The 20816-nt window shown below is 39.1% G+C and overlaps 1 protein-coding gene across 3 annotated transcripts in view; it reads left to right on the top strand.

The window, feature by feature from the left end:
- Nucleotides 1-11026: 11026 nt before the first annotated feature.
- Nucleotides 11027-20816, top strand: part of Nfxl1 (nuclear transcription factor, X-box binding like 1) — a 45722-nt gene continuing 35932 nt past the window's right edge. The window contains exons 1-4 of one of the 3 annotated variants that reach the window (XM_008837698.3): nucleotides 11027-11172; nucleotides 11500-11733; nucleotides 13994-14167; nucleotides 18662-18771. In XM_008837698.3, coding sequence (XP_008835920.1) covers nucleotides 11502-11733; nucleotides 13994-14167; nucleotides 18662-18771 — 516 coding nt within the window. In that variant the 5' untranslated portion in view covers nucleotides 11027-11172; nucleotides 11500-11501. Of the gene's footprint in view, nucleotides 11173-11496; nucleotides 11734-13993; nucleotides 14168-18661; nucleotides 18772-20816 lie in introns of all 3 variants that reach the window. The other 2 variants (XM_008837699.3, XM_008837700.3) reach the window with 2 other exon arrangements.

Raw genomic sequence — 20816 nt, 5'->3', positions numbered from 1 at the left:
TACATGAAACACAGTACGGAATAGTGTTTATGGACTTACACTTATGATGCTAGTGTTTAGTAACAGCTGAGGGAGACAGCAGAAATCATAGTGGCTACTTCTGCTGGGGACAGAGGACAGTGGGATAGAAGGAAAGTGACAAATACACAGAGTCTGTGCTGTTCTTGGTCTTTGAAAACAATCTGAAGCAAATTAATCCTAATGTCAATATCTGGCAAAGCTAGGTACAGATGCATACAGATCACTAATTATTCATATATTTGAGCTAATTTTTGAAAGAAGAGATGAAGAATAGAAAAGTTTGTTATGAATCCATGCAGCTAGGTTAGTGACAGAGCCTGGACTTTTGACCCCTGGTCCAGTGTTTGCTTCACTGTGCAGCTGAACTTGGTTGCTTCCTACATAGACTGTGTTGAGTGCTTTTGGGCTCCTGCGTGGTGATAATATGGATGACATCTGTGTGTTTTCATTTTAGACTTGTCAAGAGTATATGTTGGGTGAATTTCAGATAATACTTTCTAGAATTACATTTATGTCTGTCTCTTGATTTTCTGATTAGTTAAGAAGTGAAGAATGCATTTTTTATATTCCTTTGGGAGTCTGAAAAACAACCATTTACCACAAAATTACTCACCAGTCTGACAATGTTGGCTATTCAAAAGGGCTGATACTGAACGCTTTGTCAGGTTGCCAGTTTCTCCTCTTTCCAATTAGGCTCATTTTTGTTTTATCTGGGTTGAGCTTCAGTCAGTTGAACTTGGCCCAAGACATTACTTGGATTAGTTTTTAGAGAGCAGGGACCCCGTTTCCTGGGTTTGTCACAAAGATTCACGATGCTGAGGAGCATAGGTATCTCATGGAGCAAAAGGCCATGGTGTATTATGATCTTCCTCAGTGATGTCATAGCGTCCTCTCCACAGAATGACAGATGCATTCCCATGGTACCCAAGGTGTGAACATTTACCTACAAGTGTCTGTGGGTCTCTAAGGCAGGAATATAATTTTTCTTACCCATATTAAATGTAATGTCACTCTTAAGTCTTTAGATTGCAAAAATATTAACAATTAATATATCTACATTATAGATAATTTTTGTTGTATTCAGATGTAATTCCATGATACCCCCAAAGCATAACATATGTAAAATTGTCAAAGAAATGCACCAAAATAAATATGAAATTTTCTTTTATTGTATTCCATTTATTTTTATGCCTCAAATAATTGGGCATTTGAAATTTGTTGGTTAAAGAGAACAAGACTGGTTATAGAAAAGCAACAGTCAATTTAAGCAAAACTGAAATAATAGATATTCCTTCCATTTTAAAGAAATTCTTTACTTAGATTTAGATACTAAACACTATGGTATAGACTCTTAATTTTATACCAAAGACCTAGTGTTTAATAAATTTTTTTCCTCAAGAAAAAAATCTGTTCCTCTGACTTCAATGCCAAACCAGAAAGTCATGTAAATCTTTGCAGTTTAGAGAAAGTAGTCAAAGTACTGTGTATTTCAAAACAATAAAAGAAAGGATTCTGAGATTTTTTTACCATAAAGAGAGGATAAATGTTGAGGAGATATATATGTTCAATTTGATTAGAACATGATACAATATATACATGCACTGTATAAGTTTTGTTTTTATATATGAATAAAAATACAATTAAAAAACAAAATACATATCACAAATTTTATAAAAATACACAAAAGAGACAGGGCATCTTTTAATACTTATTAGTAATAAAATATAGTATGTCATATATGCTGGCAATATTGATTGAGCATTTGCTCCCTGAACTCAGTTAAGATGGTTCACATTGATGCCCAACACATCTATGATGGAACCTAAGACTCATGGAACATAGTAGAACAAGGGTAAAGCGAACACTAATGGATCTCTCAACTCTCATCAGCAAAGCTTCTTCATGCAACAGAGGGCCATGAATACAAAAGACCACAAATGGAAAAAGCATAGAGAATAAGAGTCTGCAGAGTGTGGGTCCTTGCACAGGACTCCTATATTAAACTTCACCCACCTAGGGCTCAGGACTATAGTGGAAGAAAGAGCAGAAAGAGTGCAAGAGCCAGGAGAGGAGGTGCATGATCATACGGAAACAGTTTTACAGGCCTCTGGGACCTTGCTCATACAAACTTACAGCAATGATGTCAGCATGCACAAGACCCATTCAAACTCAAGTAGAAAAAAACCCAGCATAGAACTGGGGAAATGGGCAGCAGGCCCCAATCTTAACTGAAGAACTATTGGGCAGCTGATTACTGCTGGGTGAGGTAGAACAGATCTTCTTTAAGGGAGAGACTCTAGATAGGCTGACTAGCTCCCAGTGGATGAACTTGAACTGAGGGACATCTGGGTACACTAACTTCACCTGACAGGCCTTAATATAAATGACAGAATGCATGAAATCCAGTGGGGCGGGCTCTGGAGGAGGGGGTCCGAATGGGGGAGAAGGAATAAAGTTGATTAAGATGCTTTGTATGAAATGCACAAAAATTCAATAAAAATATACAAAAATGATGGCTCACTTCAAATTATATAATCTTCTCAAACAGGAAGTCATATCCAATTATTTGAGCTGCAAATGGAACTGTAGAAAGAGAATATCAGTGGTATTATTTAATTAAATTTCCAAAAAGTCATCAGAACAATGATAATGATAATGATGATGATTTTTTTTTAAACTGAAGAGGAGAGTGGGAACAGATGTCATACAATAAATGGTAAGGATAATAGATTCATCGCATGCTGATCCTCATGACTATGGCCATGCCTAACATCCTTAAACATTATATCAAAACTAACAAGCAAGTTTCAGCAGGATAGATTCCATTGGTACAAACTGGTGATGAAATTACTCAAAATTTATTTTTGAAATGACTGACTTTAAGCAGACAAACGCATTGAGTCTTGCGGATTGCAGTGTTCCTTGTCGAGTTACAAAAGATCATAGAAAGACTGAATTTCATCTAGAAAGAATTTTTTTAAAGTAACATTTTCTTATAATTGAAGAAATTGTTAACTTAAAAATACTATTCATTTTGTTTTGCAAACTCCAAATGTATTTTATCAGTGAGTAGAGATTAACTGAAAAGCTGACAGGATTGTCATGTGGTTACATGGTAGGAGAGAGGGAACACAGGGCTCTACTCCAAAGGAGCAAAGTTGAGAAAGATGTGCTTCAGAAATAAGCACTACAAATGCCATCACCACCAATGAAAATACAGAAACATCTGGCTGGCTATTAACGGAATGGAAAGGCTACATCACTAACTCTCCAGGTCATCTGAGGCTCCATCCACATTTTCCCTAAAAGCTGAAAAATTCAGGACCAGTGCTTGATAACAGAGAAAAGAAACATGGAACTATCTAATAGAAAGAACCCTGAAAGCTCTCCCAGTCCTAAAGTCAAATATGAGTTAAACATAGTGATCCTACTTTCCTTGAATTTGTTTTACTCTTTGGACTTCTCCTAGAATTTTGCCATTTTAAGATGCACAAAAGATATGACACAAACTCCAGGAAGGCTGTTCTCCCTAGAGAACAAGTTATTCTGAGGATAGAGGAGACGTGATAATGATGGACACTGTCTTTAGTGTCAGCCACGTCTGGATTATGATCCACAGTAGAAAGTGCATTTTGTATTGTGACTGAGAAAGCACAGCTGTGACAAATCTTTCAGAACAGACTTCTTACCCTAAAAGTATGAAACACACTAGAGAACATTTGGTTTTCTGTTTTCACTTTTAGTTCTTTAAAAAAATTTCTTGTTAGCCGGGCGTGGTGGCGCACGCCTTTAATCCCAGCACTCGGGAGGCGGAGGCAGGTGGATATCTGTGAGTTCAAGGCCAGTCTGGTCTACATAGTGAGTTCCAGGACAGCTGGGGCTACAGGGAGACCCTGTCTCAAAAAAGACAAAAAAATAGTAATAATTCAGCAACATTAAAAAAAATTTCTTGTTATATATTGTAAACTGATTTCGTTATGGTACACTACTAGCAATTAAAAGAGTACTTTTCCTGAGAATGCAAGTAGCATCGTGTAGATGAAAGAAGTCATAGTAGCCTGGGTCATAGATGAGGAGAATCACGTAATGGAGAGAGGAGTGGAAAATGGGAAAAAGCAGAGGTTCTGGAGGTTCCATCGTACATGTTATCATGACAACAGCTCCTCATGGTAACAACTCAGAATGACACATGTTGCATCCAGAGCAGTGGCTTGCTAGGTCTTGAGTCTCTCATCAGCTAGTGCATTAGTCTGCTCCCAGCTTTTTTTTTTTTTTTTCTGTTTTGTTTTTTTAAGTGACATTGAAATGCCAACCTCACTTATAGGATTTTCTGTTCTGATTTTTTGAAGATTTTCTTTCAGCACATTCTAAGAAATAGTGAATTCTTTTATAGATCATAGATGCATGGCAAGCATGCTTTATAAGGAACACTGAGCTTGCTAGGAACTAGACTTTCTCAGCTGTTTTTGTATTTAAGAGGAGAACAGCACACTTGTGGAAATCGATATGCCTAATAACTCCAGGAGCATAAGGCACTGTTGGGGACACTGCCAGTACGTATAGGTGCTGTCTTGTTTCTGTCTTCTGTCTTTTGGTAGAACCCTGGGAAATACATTGGCAGAAGAATCCAGGAACAAGCCTGGAAAGGATTTTCAGGGATCAAGCTAACTACTGCTGGGCTCAACTGAGATATACCTAACAAGCGATATCTAACAAGGAATTGAAAACATACCTTCTCTTTTAGCTATTAGCAAGAATAGCTCTCTCCTCTGACAACTCTGTGTGTGTGTGTGTGTGTGTGTGTGTGTGTGTGTGTGTGTGTGCGCATAGGCCAGGGGTCAACATTGAGAGTCATTCGTCAGGAACATTCTACCTTGTTTTTTGAAACATGGGCTCTTATTTGCCTGTAGTTTGCTGACTAGGTTGGTCTGGCTGACTAGCTAGCCTCAGGGACCCACCTTCCTCTGCTTCCCCAGGTCTGGGATTGTAAGCATGCAACACTGTGACTGACTATTACTCGGGTGCTAGAGACAGAGCTTGCATAGCAAGTACTTTACCCACTGAGCTATCACCCTAACTCCCCCTTCTCCTTTAATGAAATATGATTAAAAGTCTATATTTATAAAATGTTAAAATTGGTCTAGATTATTTTGATATATTATTTTTATATGCGTGTGGGGTTTTAGAGTGTGTATTTAACTGTGCCTGTGTCATACAATGTCTGCAGAGGCCAGAAGAGAACATCATATCCTCTGGAACTGGAGATAAAGATGGCTGTTAGCCGCTGTCTGGGTGCTGGGACCTGAACCCTAGTCCTCTGCAAAAGCATTCTCTTAATGGCTGAGCCATCCCACCAGCCTCCTTGATAGTGTATCACTTTAACATTAGGTTCAACTGCCAATCCAAGACAGCAATGACTTGGTAAATTCAGGAAGAACAGTCTACACAGGACAGATTTTATACTTATTTCTCATGCTGAGGTCCAGAGGTGTGCCGATGAGGCCTGCCAAAGCACTTGGCCCTGCTGAATCCTCAGGATTCATGTTCCTTCTATCAGATAGCTTTGGTATGCCTGACCTCTACTCCTAAGATCACCTTGTGATCTGAGGTGGTTAATCCAGCTCCAGCCACCTGCTCATACCTTAGGCATGAGGAAAGATGAATGAAGGAAAGACAGTCTGCCTCCCTCTCAAGGCACCTTGCAAAAGTCATAAAACCCACTTCCATTTATATTTTACTGTTTATACCTGGCAACAAGAGAAGTAAGTTCAATATAGTCTTTATGAGGGCTGGAGAGATGGCTCAGTGGTTAAGAGCACTGGCAACTCTTGCAGAGGACCTGGTTTCAGTTCCCAGCACCCACACGACAGCTAACAATTGTCCTTAACTCCAGTTCCAGGGGATCTGACGTCCTCTTCTGACCTCCATGGGCATTTCACAACAGGGGTGAGCTTACATACACACAGGCAATACACTCATACACATAAATAAAAATTTTTAGTTTAAAATATATACTCTTTATTATAGGATATATGTACAGCATTCTATATGGATAAATGCCTAGGTAAATTCGGGGGGTTTTGTTTTTAAAAGAAAGAAGGCAGACATTTTTTCTAAGCTTTAATTCTAGGACATGAGAATGAAATGCCTTGGTTCTGGGGAAGCTCCTCAAAGGTTTAGTAGATGCTCAAAGGAAACAACCAAGTAACTGGAGATTCTGGATCCCAGACTTGGAGTTCTAGTCTCTAATGGTCTCATGCCCCAAGGATGGCTTTAAGAAAAGACCCTGGAGACCTGAAGATCTGATTCTGTTCACTCAGGTGGCCATAAGCAGAAGGCGATCTCCAGTGCATTACATTAGAAATTTTGGGACCATTAGAAACTGCTGCATTAGACATTAGGGACTTTGGAGTGCAGAATCTGGCATGGGGGCAGGTCTGAGGAATGCCTGAAATAAGTCTATTACAATGGACTGACACTACAAGTTCCTGTCTACAGTATGTATCTTCAACTAATGCACAAGTTCCTTCTACTCTCTTGGACTCAAGAGCTTTGCTCTGACCAGGTCTCTCCATTCCTCTCCCACGCATTATCATATTTTACTTGTGCAGGACAGTCTCCATTAGTGTGCAATGGCACAAGTATTCTCAAATAGTAAAGAATGTTTGAACCCGTTTCTTTGCTCCCCTTTATAGTAAGACTCTCTGGTATTTTTGCCTTGTAGAGTTCCTCTTTTACTATTCATTCTTGGATCAGAAACAAATAAGCTTTGCTATCACTCCACCAAAACCTCTCCTTAGGTTCCTACATCACCTAATCTAACAGCATTCAGTCCAGACTTCTCTGCAGCTTGTGGTGGAACATGCTTCTGACTCTACCACTCGTGCTGTCCTACCACTCGGAATGCCTTCTTCCATCCTGTTCAAATCTTACCCTTCCCTTAGACTTCCCAGTTCTCAGCATCTTCATGACCTATCTATCATCACCTTATTGTGGTACTTTATTACAGTGACTCCTTCCCATCTGAGTAGATTTCCGGACAATGTTGACTGCGTGATAGGTATGGTGAATAGTTGAAAAAATTACATTAAATGTGATGTTTGGCTTTTTTTTTTTTGCTATGAAGTTTTTTGTTTTGTTTTGTTTTTTAAGAGTTGGTAAAATGGGACTGGAGAAATGGCTCAGTGGTTAAGTGCACTGGCTACTCTTGCAGAGGACCAGAGTTTGAGTCCCAGCACTCACATGGTGGCTCACAACCTAATTTTGTGTACATATATATGTATATATATATATCTACATATATATATATACATATACATATACATATACATAAAGGCCTATAGAGTCAAATTTGTGTCCCCAAATGCCCTTTGGTATGGGTTCACCCACTGGAGCTTGGGCAACCTACCAAGAAGTCTCACCCTTAAAAGAGGCTGACTCTCCTTTCTCAGGAGCCATCAGTTGCCAATATTTCCTCAGGTAGGGTTGGGGTTTCTTACCAATTATATACATCTATGCTGGGATTTTGTCTGTCCTGAGATGATGTGGGACTTGTGCTCACCATTGCTGTGCGTTCATATGAATAACTTCCTAGGTGTCTGGAAAATTTTGTTTCCTTGTAGTCATTCACCACCTCTGGCTCTTACAATTTTTTCACCCCTCTTTTGCAATGATCTTTGATCCTTGGGAGGCAGAAGTTTGATACAGGTGTCCTATTCAAGATAGGCAGTCTGCAGCCTCTTATTCTCTGCACGTTGGCCAGTTGTGGTTCTCTCTGTTAATCACCATCTGTTGCCTAAGGAAGCTTCTCTGCTCAGAATTGAAAGATGCACTAATCACTGCTGGTCTGGGAACACTCCCAGATCTGGGGACTCACAAGGTTCCTAGAGCTGAGATGGTGGAGCACAAGGAAGTGTGGAAAAACAGAGTGTACCATAGCAAGTCTCCACAACTGCCAGTTTTTAAGGAAAAATGTACATGTAAAAGATAAATAAATTTGGGAAGGTGTATATAGATACTCTGATAAAACCAATCCAAATAAGGACAATGTATAGGTAATAGCTAAGTACAATTAAATTGCAATTTCAAATGGCTGGACAATAAACATTCAGATATCTTATTTTTCTATAATTATTTTGGAATTATTTTTAAAATAGCATAATGCACATACAGTAAACTGCACAAGCCACAAACATAAAATTTGATGAGTTATTATATCTATGAAGTTACTACCCAGATCAGGACAGACTATTTCCACACTCAGGATACCTAATCTTCCCAATTCACATCTTCCCAGTTCTTTTTGGTTGTGAGTCTGAGCCTTTAGCAGCTATGCCAGCTCTCCTGCTCTAGTCTTTCCAGTTCTAGCAGAGGTAAGCATTAATCTGGCTTCAAGTGCTTGTTCAAGAATTTCATAAAAGTGGAATGAGAAGCACTGTGTTTAATATATTTTGGTGATTCATTCATCATGCTACATGTATCAGTATTTTTGATATAGCACTGTATCATATATCTACATCATAGTTTACTTTTCCTGTGAATAACATCAGAGTTATGCTATAATTTCAGTTTGCTCCCCATAATTCATGTGTACATTTAATATCTAAATCAGTAAGTTGATGGTATTTGGTGATGGAGCCTTGGGAGATAATTATGATTAGATGAGGTCATAGGGGTGGAGTCCTATGCTGTGATTAATGGCTTCATAAGAAGTAGGTTCAGCACTTGCCTAGCTTGTTCTTTAGCAATGCAATGCCATCTGCCATACTATGACAGTAGGAAATCCCTCACCAGACATTGGCATCTTCCCAATCTGTGAGAAATATATCTCTGTTCTTTTAAGAGTACTAAGCATTTATTGTTGCCAGAATATTCAAATGCAGTCTCATGTATTCTGTTATAGTAACAGAAAACAGACTAAGAGCAATTGTTTCTAGTTTGGGGCTATTGCATCTCCAGTAAAATTTGTGGTGTGTGTGTGTGTGTGTGTGTGTGTGTGTGTGTAGGTATGTATGCACTCCTGTCTTTTGGGTATAAACCATGAAGTAGAGTTTCTTGGTTATAGTGCTTTAGAAATAGGCTATGCTTAATTATAGTAGATACTGCCAACAATTTTTGAGTTTGAACTGATCTCCACTCCCAGCAGGAAGCATGAGAGCTCAGCTGCTCTACAACCTTGTCAACACTGGCTACTGTCTTTTCTCCCTCCCCCTCCTTACCTCTTCTTCCTCCTCCCCCTCCCCCTCCCCCTCCTCCTTCTCTCTTCTTGTTGGTTAATTACAAGTTCACAATTAAATTTCTCAATCTCTAAACCCACAACCTTTTGATAAATATGAAGAATCTTTTTTTTTCTTTTACCTGGAATTTCAAAGTAAAAATAACAGCATGGTAATTTTTGAAACTGTGTCCTCTTCCTCTACTCACATGTGCCCCTATGTTATGAAACACAGCAGCTCTCCACTGCAAAACTACAAAAGATATTTAGATTATATACGTTTTATGTATTATATAACAACAATATAATATTTGCTCATGCACTGGGTTCACCCATGACACTTTCTTCATGGGTTGCTAAACAGGTAAGTAAAAGGAAAAAAGATTTAGAAGAATGCTAGTATAAAGCATTGAATGAACAGTTTTTCACTATTAAATGTTTAGAGGACTGGAAGAAATTTGTTTTTAGGAAGGTTTGATATGGAGATTTCGACAGTATGCTTATCCAGATCTCTGGTATACAACATGATTCTAATCAGGATCTCCCTCATGAGCAGCCACTCTGTATTCCCTGGGCATTATAACTATCAACTCCTTTTCTGATTGTGGAAACTTCACTGCACAAAGTCTAACTTTAGACCGTTTAAACCTTTAAAGGCAGTTGTAAATTTAAACTAAAATTTCATTACGTAGTAGTTGGAAGAGTTGCTGTATACCTCTTATTTTTTAGCTAATGAGGTTATTACACCATCCTCAGGGACATATTTGAGTTTGAATAATGTACAGGCCATGACACAATAGCCACATGTAAAAGAGTCAAAGCATGATTCCAAATAGACTAGGATTAAAGCTAAGTCTCAGCACTTCCTAGCTATGGACTAAGAACAACTTATTAGTCCATGCCTGTTTTCAGTGGTAAACCTGGAACTGATAATATAGTGGGCATGATGGTGCCAGCCTGTAATCCCAGCAACTTGGAAGGCTGGAAGGCTCAGGAGGGCAGATCTTGAGTTCAAGGCCAGCCCAGCCAATACACACACACACACATGTAAATACTTTCTACAGTACTCTATAACTAATAAATGACATCTAAATAGTAGATATTTGATACTTATGATAAATGTTGGGGAATAACTAAGTTGATGGGTAGCATAAGTACTGTATGATCCTAAATAAACTAACTGGTGAGTCCCAGGTAGACCGCGAAATGAATTTCTACTACGCATACATGTTATTGTACTCAGAGCAGTCAAAAGATTTAGCTCGTGGCTCTTGGTTATATTCCTTAATGAAATCTATTTAAAGGAGCAGTCTTGAAGGAAAAATCAGCGTTCTCCAGGAGAAAGCTCGTTTTGTTATGAGATTCCGAAAATAACAGGGTTTGGGTTTCCTACATCACAGTGAATTCAGAAGAGCGCATCCTCAACTCAAGGCACTTTTTACCTCGGGCGTCCACAAAGCAAAGTGTTTACAAATTTTAAGTACTTTCCGGGCGAGAATCTTCAAGCCACTTGAGCTAAGGAACGAGGAAGAACTACTGGCGCTTAACACAGTAAATCCTGGTACCTCCTTGGCTTCCGGTAGTCACAGGGAAGTATGAGCTAACGTGAGGTAAAGAACAACACCTGATTCTCCCGTCAGTGTGGGAGCTGACCACTCACGAGCACAAAGCACACTGGGAAATGTAGTTCCTAAAGGGTGGGGCCCCCGAGCTCAGTGAGCGCATGCGCGCTAAGACCCCCCCCCCCCCCCCCCCCCCCCCCCCGCCTGCCTCATCCGGATAAGGAAGCGACCCACGCTGCCACGCATGCTGCGGGCTGCGGGCTGCGGGAGGAGGCTTCTGGGAGTTGTAGTTGTTGCTGGTGGGCGCCGTCGGTAAGGAGACGTAGCTTTCCGTGCGGTCCGCTCCTGCAGTTGGTTATCGGCGGCCGCGGGCAGGTCAGTCAACGGTTCTCTGCCCACCGCACTTCCCTCTGAGGCTGAGGAGGCCCCTCGGGGGTCCCGGCTTGTCCTCTCTGGGCCGGGTTCTCCTTGGCCCCGCGGTCCATTTCTCTCTTCTACTTCTCTACCCCTTAGTCCATCTCCCAAGTCGGGGCTCGGCAGGGACTCGCCCTCCGGAGACACAGGGCCACGACCGGCTCAAACCAGTCTTCGTCTCACGGGGTCCGGCTGCACCCAGCCCCGACCCCGCGGTCCCCTGGGCCGTCGCCCCCCGCCTCCCGACGCCGCGCTCACGCTCCTTCCCTCCTTATCTTTCCCCAGCAGGGATGGACGCCTCCTGGCGCCAGGTGGCCGGGGGCCGAGGCCGTGCCCGTGGACGGGCCACCGCAGTCCCCTCTGGAAATGGAGCCCCTCTCCGCGGCGCCGGAGGAGGGCGAGAGAAGGGGTCCGGGAGCTCGGTGCGCGTGGGTACCAGCCCCAGCGGAGCTGCCACCTGGGAGGCTGCAGGTCGCCGGCAACGCTCGGCGGGAGGCGAAGCGCCCCCCTCGGGGGCCAGTGGTGAGAAGGGTACCCCCGCCCCCCAGATGCGGTTTCCCAGCTCGGGCAGGCTGCGCTCGCTGCGTGTCTTTCACTTGTTCACCCCTCAGGCAGTTTAGTATCGGGCCCCTTTCTCCAACCTTTCAGCCAAATTCCCGTCCCATCTCTTTCATCTTCATTTTAATTGGTATTTGTTACTTCTCTGACAAGTACTCTTCCCACCACTTTTCCTCCCCTACCTGACTCTCTAGACCGTAAGTTTTAAATTGTGTCCAGCTGGTCTGATTTGTTTGGTTAACACAGTGCTTTAAATCTGAATTGGTTGCCAGTGTGCCTCTTCTCTTATAAATCCAAAATACTGTTTACCTTAAAAAATTTCGTACCTTAGCATCTGTGTATGGCCAAGGTGGGCTAGGCTGAGGAAATACCATATACGTAGGGGTTGGGTACTCTTTCTTGCATTAGTTTGGCATTTGAGACCAGTTATCATTGGTCGACCATCTTTGCGAGATTACCTCATTTTATTGACTGCTGGCTTTATAGCTTGTAGCCACTTCAGTTGGTGGCACTTTTTTTGACTAATTCCTGTTCACAGATTTCCTGTCTTCTCTGGGTGTATCATTTGTCACCTTGGATTTGCCAGGACACTTTGTCCAAGATCATGTTTTGGTGGAGTGGCAAGAGCACTTACACCGTTGTACGTGGAGAAAAGAGGATGATTGCTAGTCATTTTGTGTTTGGAATACATGTTTCAGAGGGGAGAGAGGCAAAACTCAGCTTTGGAGTGGGTTTTCTCTGAGGCTAATTTAAAATTGGGTTGCATTCCGTGGGGGTTGGGAACCTGTGAACAAATTGGTTACATTTTTGGTTTTTTGTGGCCAGAAGGAAAACAAACATTCTCTACTCGAATAATTGAGATTTAAGTGTAAGAATATTTGTGAAGACTGTTTTATCATCTCTGTAACTTCCCTTGAGATGATGTTGGGTAAATATGTGTATCAGAGTATAAGTGTCTTTAGTATACCTCCCCAATTCAACCTTTTTTTTTTTTTTTTCTTACACATCCTTAAGTACTCCTTTTCATAGATTAGTGACATCATCTTTCTCATTCTGAGCCTTATAATGTGTATGTCACTGCCCCTCTCCCCAGTTCCAGGGATTCCTAAATAAGCACTCTGTACATTTTCTCCTGGTTTTACTTGGAATAATCTGTTTTGGTTAATAATCACCAGTCAAATTGGCTTCAGTAAGAGAAAAAGAACATTTCCTGAGGGAAGTAAAAGATAGTGTCATTAAGAACAAGTATACCACCTAAATGAAGAGAGCTTATTTTGATAGTGGCTCATCAGTTTCAAGTATAAAGTAAGTTTGAAATTAGTGGTTTAAATTAGTAAATTCAAAATCCTCTCAAATGTGAGCACCAATTCAGATAATTCAACAAGTTTGTGAATCTTAAAATATCATTGCCATCTATAAGCGCTTATTAGCTGAAAAAAAAATTCCTGGATTTTTGTCCTCAAGTTCAGAGCCTCATCGGGAATATGTGCTGCATAAAAACAAAACAAAACAAAAACCCCAATTCTTTTGCATTATTATTTAATTAAGTAACAAAATGAGAAGTGCAGATAGTGTTAGAAAGAATAGAATTAACCCAAACTCAATTCACATTCTTTTTGGAGAATGATGGAAGAACATGCCAATCCCAGTTAACAGTGACATGCAGAAGCAGGTATTTTATGTGAGCATTTTATGACCACAAAAATGTCGGGTCCACATTGCAGATCCAAATTTGTTGAGCTTTCTAAGAAGCAGGTAATAAATATAATAGATAAACAATGAATATTGTCTGTGAAAACTGTGGTGGGTCAGACTGGGTGCCTGAGGTAGTGGTTTGAAGAAGCTTGCACCCCTGTGATTCTGTTGTGCTCCCAGTGAGTCCCCACACCCCCAAAAAAAACTACCTTTATAATTTTTTCCTTGATTTGTTAGTGTCTACTTCTATAACAGTTTACTGCCTTTAGTAGGGTACTTAACAAAAGTCAGTTTTTTGTTGTATTATTTTCTTTGGTTGTGTGGTAAGAAATTAAAAGTTTTTTTCTCTCAAATTATAGTAAAATGGAATGTTCCAAAAGTGACTTTCAAACGTGTCTTTAAAAACAATTTTTAGTCATATTAGCTGGAGGCTCATTGGTCTGAAAAAAAAGGATATTATTAGTACATCATGCCGTACTTTTTGAGGATATTGGTTTGCAGAAATGAAACTGTTTTTTCTTTTAAACAGAGCTAATGTCTCAGAAGAAATTTGAGGAAATCAAGAAGGCTAATCAAGCTGCAGCCAAAAAACTTGTTGAGGAACACGTTAGCTCTTCATCTGAAGAAGAAGGAGATGAAGATTTTGAAGGAAAACAAGGGAAAATAGTTGCTAATACATTTATAACATATACTACTCACACAGGTAAATCTTGTAAATTTGGACATTTTTCATGTAAATGGAAGTGTGTTTCTGACATTGTTTAGTCACACTTTTATACTCTGTGGGATAGTTTTTTCATCTAAATATCAACATCTTGTGAAGTTGAGTCTACATTTTGTTTTTCAAAGTGTGTGTTTTAGTACTTTCTCTAAAGCAGATTGCATGGAGATAGCCCATTCCAACCCTAGCTCCCTGAGAGACGGATAGAGAAGGTTGTTACTAGTTGTGATTTGATTTTGCTAGAAGATTTGGGGTATCCCTTTTCATCTAGTTGTCTTTTTTTTTCTTTTTCAGCATTCTAAAAGTGCCTTAAAGTCTTTTTCATTTCTGCAACTTTACATCTTATTTTATTTTCATGCTATTTTTTAAAAACTAAATCTTTAAAAGTCTGACATGCATATTAATGTTATCTGTTGTATGTGTTTTGGTTGTGCTTTAAGCAACTTTAAAAGCTTTTGACATGAGAGAGGGCCAAAGTGATACTGGTATGTATAGTTGTTAAAATAGATGATTTCAAAAATGAGTATACATACCCTTAAACTTTCATGTTTTATACTTAAGTCATTAAAACACTCTTGAATATATCATTGGCATTTGTAAGTTTATTTCATGTTATTTACATAGTCTCATGTTAGTTACACATGTTTATAGTTGGGTTCAGTGGTTCACTTTAGCATCTTGTTAGAGCTAGGGAAAAACCATAGAAATTTTGTAGGAAATAACTCTTCATAGGAGTAGATTCTTCTAGAATTACACAATTAGTAAATGGCAGAGCTGGACTTAAACTTAATTTACTTACCTTAATTTGCTCACCTTTTGAACCTTTATTGGCTAATTGTATTTTCTGTGTAAAAGCAGAACAATTCTGAGGTAGAGCAGACTGCTGTTCTTAGGTATATTTATGGAAGAAAAATTAGTACCATAGAAGTGCTTAAAAGGACATTGACTTATTGTCAGAAAACTGAAATTTGGATTTTAGCTTTACTTGACATTAACATCTCAGGATCTCTTATTTCCTGAAATGAGTGTAGTGATAGTAAATATTTTGGAGTGATTAGAACAAATAGTCCATAGTGCTCGTCACGTGGCATGTGCTATTTGTTGTAATGCCTAGTATGTTTGTGTGATTATTCGAGGCTTCCCACCTTAGCTTCTTTTCTCTCTCTCTCCTTGTCTTTTTAAAAGATTTCTTCCTGTAGTCAGAGGCCTTAGATCGTAAAACCACACCACTCTTTTCTGCTGACTCCTTGCTGATTACATTGTGCTTTACTGAGAACAGTAAGGGCAGTGATGTCAGGCTTTAGTACAACAGAATCAATTCTAGCAGAGATTATTTGGAGAAGTAATTTAAGAACATGAGAGTTAGTCAAGTCTTCACAGACTCATGTAGCTTTCCCCTTCCCCTCCCATCGCACCACTTTGGTGTTTGTTAGTTGCCTGTAGGCACAATGAGAGCACACGTTGTCTAAGAAGTTTGCTCAATCGCCTAAGGAATTAAGAAATTTAGCTTAAATATCAAGCTTAGCAAGATAAAAGCTGATGAAGACTTTAATGTTAGAGGGTTTCTTGCTTCTAGATGAATTCATAGATAGTAATCATGGGTGTTGTGCTCCAAGTGGACCTCACTTAAGCCATTCTAAGTAGAGAGATGTTTTACTCTTAAATATTGTATCTGGTAATATAACACAGTTCTCTTCTAGTGTGTAGAAAAATTATTTGCATGGTTTATGAATTTTTTTTGGTGGGGGGAATGGCATTTCCCTGTAGCTCCAACCGGCCTGGAACTCTCTATGTAGACCAGGTTTAGCCTCAATCTCACAAAGATATGCCTGCCTCTGCTGTACTGGGATTAAAGGCAGGTGGTACCACACCTGGCTTGCACTTTATGCATTTTAGATACAGTTTTCTTTGTAATTTTTTGTATCAAATCTATTAACATTTTGATTCTCATTCCTGTACGTTCCTCACTTTGTATTTAACAAGTTAAGGAAATTTGAACACTTGATTTAAGAATAATAAATGCCAGAGTATTAAGACAGCTTCCCTCTTAAATTAGTGAATTGAATACTAGTACTTTACCAAGGAGTTCTAAATGATCTGGGCCTAGTCTTTGTGATTCTTCTCTCAACATCAAACTTGCATGGAATGAGTTAGTCTATCTTTACCCATAGATACTTTATGTTTATAGATACTTTATGTTTATAGATACTTTATGTTTACATTCAAAGATGACTGACCTCTTAGTTTATTCTTACCCCAGTAGCACTCCAGTTGTCCTAACCCAGAAATATGGGAGCAGAGATGTCACATACAGGGCACATATACATATATGTAACACAATTGTCACCAAAGCCTCCAGATTTTATTTCCTAAATTTAAAAAATATTTATTTACTTTTGAGACAGGATCTTGTCATGTAACTTTGCCTGGCCTGGAACTTGCTGTGTAACCTAGGTTCACCTCAAACTCATGGCCCTTCTCACTCAGCCTCCCCACTGTATAATTTATTAAATTTGTCATTTTCTCCCTGCATCCCGTCTTCACATATTTCAGGCTGTAATAGCTACAGTTACTATTATTTGGCAGGTAAGAAAACTGAGAAACATTAGATAATGTTCAAGGTTATAGTTCTCTTTTTTTCTGTAACTGCCTTTTATTGGTACTTCTGTTCATTCCAGTCTTGAAGCCTCAGTCTCCTCGGTGGTGGTTTTAGAATGTACTACTTCCATGCCGTGTTATCCACTGTGACGTACTGGACTGTGCACTTCAGTGCTGTAGCCAAACTTTGGTACAGGTTTCAAAGAAATGCTGCATATATTCTGTAAAGATAAACTTAGACTTTAATTTATGAGATGCTTTTCCTTTATATTCTCAAATTTAAATTATATAAATTAGCTGTTAGATGAAATTTAAATTATTAAATATTTTTAAAACCAGCTGTGTTGGAAAGCAAAATAGGCATACTGAATATAATTATTAATTTTGTTTAAGGATGTTTTAGAAACTTAGATGCCTATTTAAAATAAAACATTTCTTTTTAGTCATTTACTAATTCGAGAGTGCTTAACATGTATTTGTTTTAACACCTTAAATGACATTTATTTCTATGGTAGGGCCAACTTTTCTAAGTGATGTGTTTACTTAGAAAGTATAGAACTAACCAAGTTTCTTATTTGTTTAACTTTTGTTTCTGGAAACGCATTTTAGTTTGAACTAGATTTTTATCATGATAAATTCCATCCTTACTGTAAGCTTATATTATTGACCTACTTTCTTTGGTGACTCTGTCAGTCAGTGTTGAACCATTTTTGTAGTTGTACTGAAGACATGTAAGCTTATTTTTCTTACACTAAAGTGTCTTGAGTTGCTGCCTTCTGGGTGTCATTTGTACTTTTTCTTTAATTCTATTACCTGGTTTCGGATCTTTCTTCATAACGTCTCAATGAAGCTCAAGATAGGGATTGGAGGACTCACTTAGTAGTCCAACTGAGGTCACTGAATTGTTCTGTGTCTCACATTTCCCATGTTGACACCAAGGTAATAATAGTTCTTTTAATTGTATGGAAATGTTCACAATGTAGAGCTTAGTGAATAAATACTCTGTACTTGCTTAAAGAAAATACAGTCTAGTAATTTTTTCTTAAAAGCTTATAATATGTGTAGACCAGGCTGGCCTTGAACTCACAGAGATCCGCCTGCCTCTGCCTCCCAAGTGCTGGGACTACAGACATACACCACCATGCCCGGCTTATAATACTTTTTAAAATATATTTTATTATTTTTATGTGTATGCGTGTATTGCCTGCATGTAGGTAAGTGCACCCGTGTTGTGCAATGCCTGCGGAGGACAGAAGAGGCTATCAGATCTGCTGGAAATGGAGTTAGGGATAGGACAGTTGTTAGCTGCCATGTGGGTGCTGGGATTCGAACCCCAGTCTTCTGCAAGAACAGCCAGTGTTCTTAACCATCTCTCCAGTGCTGAAAGCTTATAATACTTTAAAAAAGCAGAATTAGTGAACATAATTTAATGAAAATGATTATTGTTCTGTAATAAACTGAGCATCTTTTCATTTAACAAGTTTTTGTTAAGAATACATTGTGTACTGACCCTTCTCCCCAGTGCTAAACTGTCCTCCTTAGTTTTAACTTTTTGTTTCAGCTTTCTATGCATTCCCTTATTACTTTGCATATTAGTGTTCTTGCTGTGGTTCTGCCCCCACCATGTTTGCTAAGGACTTTAAGCAGAAGAAAAGTAATTGTGTGCTGCTGAAGAGCTGAAGTGCTGTGAATTCACGGGCTTTGTAGCCTCTTGACAGGTCATGGGGTACTTTTTTCCCTTTGCTAAATTTTGAGTTTTTTAGTTATATTTTGAGCAGTTAAAATTGCTTGACATTTGTCACATAATGTGATCATTGGTGGGTATATGTTGTTTTCAAATATGACTTAAAATGACATTTTCAACTTTTAAATTTCAAGATGGAGATATCCATGAATTGGAGCGAACGAAACAGTACCTACATGAAGCTTTTCAAGCAGGGGCTATGACATGCTTAATTTGTATTGCTTCAGTGAAGAGAAACCAAGCAGTAAGTTCCCTTAATGATATGTCTCTCTCCATAATACCATTTTTCACATTTACCGTGCTTGGCCATTTATTGTTCTTTCACTTATATTTGTTTAAATATCCTTTATTTGACAGTTTTATATGTGAATTAATCTTCATTTTGTAAATCTGAAAAAGTTAAAAAATTACCTTTAAATAATTTTAGCCCTGTTGATATTGTCAATTCTAATGTTCCTGTTGATTTAATGTGTTTTTAGCATTTACTTAGCAATTCCTGAAAATATGAAATGTGGTGTGTACTGCTGTTTTACTTCCAGTGTTTTTGTGGGGTGCCTCTAACCCAGCATCTACTGCATGCTAGGAAAATATTCTACCACCGAACTACATGCTTTCAGTGAGTTTGAAATAATCGTAAACATAGTCCTTGAGGAAATAGAACTTGACAGTGACACTTAGCTTCATCTAACAATGAAGTTTATTAGCTTCATCTAACAATGTTGACGGCATTATAGGAAGTGGGAAAGAGTCAGACATAACTTACGTTCTTAGAAGAACTATTGCCTAATTGTGAAGCTGTATGTAAAATTAAAAGGGTGTTAATGAATCAGTTAAAGAGAAATGACAAGTGAGTATGATAGACTCACCTTTAAGACCTCATATTACCCCACCACTGGTATAGTAGCATTGCCTAGAGAAAGAAAATCAGGTCAGATGAAATGAGATGGCTGTGTAGGGTGAGCCAGGAGTTTAATATGCTCAGGTTGGCTAGGATAGTGTAGCCGGGGCAGGTGCCTTCACGCTCAGAGTTGGATCTGGTTGGCTTACTCTGATTTCAACTGCAGTGGATGAATAGACTGTCTGCATACATAAGGTCCTACTTTAAATGCTTGAGCTCTGAGATTGCTCCCCTTCCCCTCTACCTCTTTCAAGGTTGTTTACCTCAAGAACTGACTCAGCCAGTATAGAGGTATAATGCAACACTGGGAGTTAATGCCTCTTAGGCAACATTCTTGAGGAATTGGTGGATGAGCATCCCAGTCTCCTGTTTGTTAGGGCATGAGCATCTTTTGAATTAAAAAAATATATATATTTTTATTTTTTGTATATGTGTGTATTGCCTTCATGTAACTAGGTGCACCTGTATTGTGCGATGCCCACGGAGGTCAGAAGAGGGTGTTGGATCCCCTAGAACTGGAGTTGCAGATGGTTGTTAGCTGCCATGTGGGTGCTGGGAATCGAATCCAGGTCCTCTGCAAGAGCAGCCAGCGCTCTTAACTGCTGGCAATCACTTTAGCCCGTGTTTTGCAGTTTCAAAAGGGCTTCCTGCAGGATCCAACTGCTGTGGTCTTAGTAGTAATGAGTTCAAGAACATACCATTATTTGGCCTTTCTTCCTTGCTTGTCCCCTTATTGTGGGCTCTTATTTCAGTTAGGCTTTGGGGGAGGTAGGACAAAGAAGTTCACCTTTTATTTTTATTTAATGCTGTTGTCAGCTTTATACTACATGTCATTCATTTTTAAAATAGTTGTAAAATGTTATAAGGAAAGCAGAACTGAATTTTCTCATTTACAGCAAAATGTTGATAGGCTTTTAAATTAATTTAGTATCATTTCTTAAACTTAAAAAAACAAAATTACTATTTGGGTGTGTGCTAAATATGTGTTTGTCCACATGCCATGGCACATCTGTGGTGGCCAGAGGTCAACTTTGTAGAGTCACTTCTCCCTTTCCTTTATGTGAGTTCCAGGGATTGAACTCTGTTCTCCCGGCATTCATGGCAAGTGTCTTTTCCTGCTGAACCATCTTACTGGCCCCTTCAAGGCACCCAACTTTTTGAATTTTGCATTAAGTGGTAGACTAGTAAGTTTTATATAACCAAAGAAGTGCTTCATAGAGACCTATATATACAGATTTATGTTTAAGGATTCTTTTGTAGTGTTGTTTGTAATTGAGAATAGCAGGTATACAGCAATAAGAAACTGGTTAAATTTTGGCACATAAATCATTATGATAAACTGTATAGCTATATTTGATAAGGATATGTGTTTATACTATGTTTAAATAAAG

Source organism: Nannospalax galili, unplaced genomic scaffold (genome assembly GCF_000622305.1).
Source record: "Nannospalax galili isolate Female #2095 unplaced genomic scaffold, S.galili_v1.0 scaffold318, whole genome shotgun sequence".
NCBI lineage: Eukaryota > Metazoa > Chordata > Mammalia > Rodentia > Spalacidae > Nannospalax > Nannospalax galili.
The sequence above is the reverse complement of the archived record's forward strand: the minus strand, read 5'-3'. Positions and strand labels throughout refer to the sequence as shown.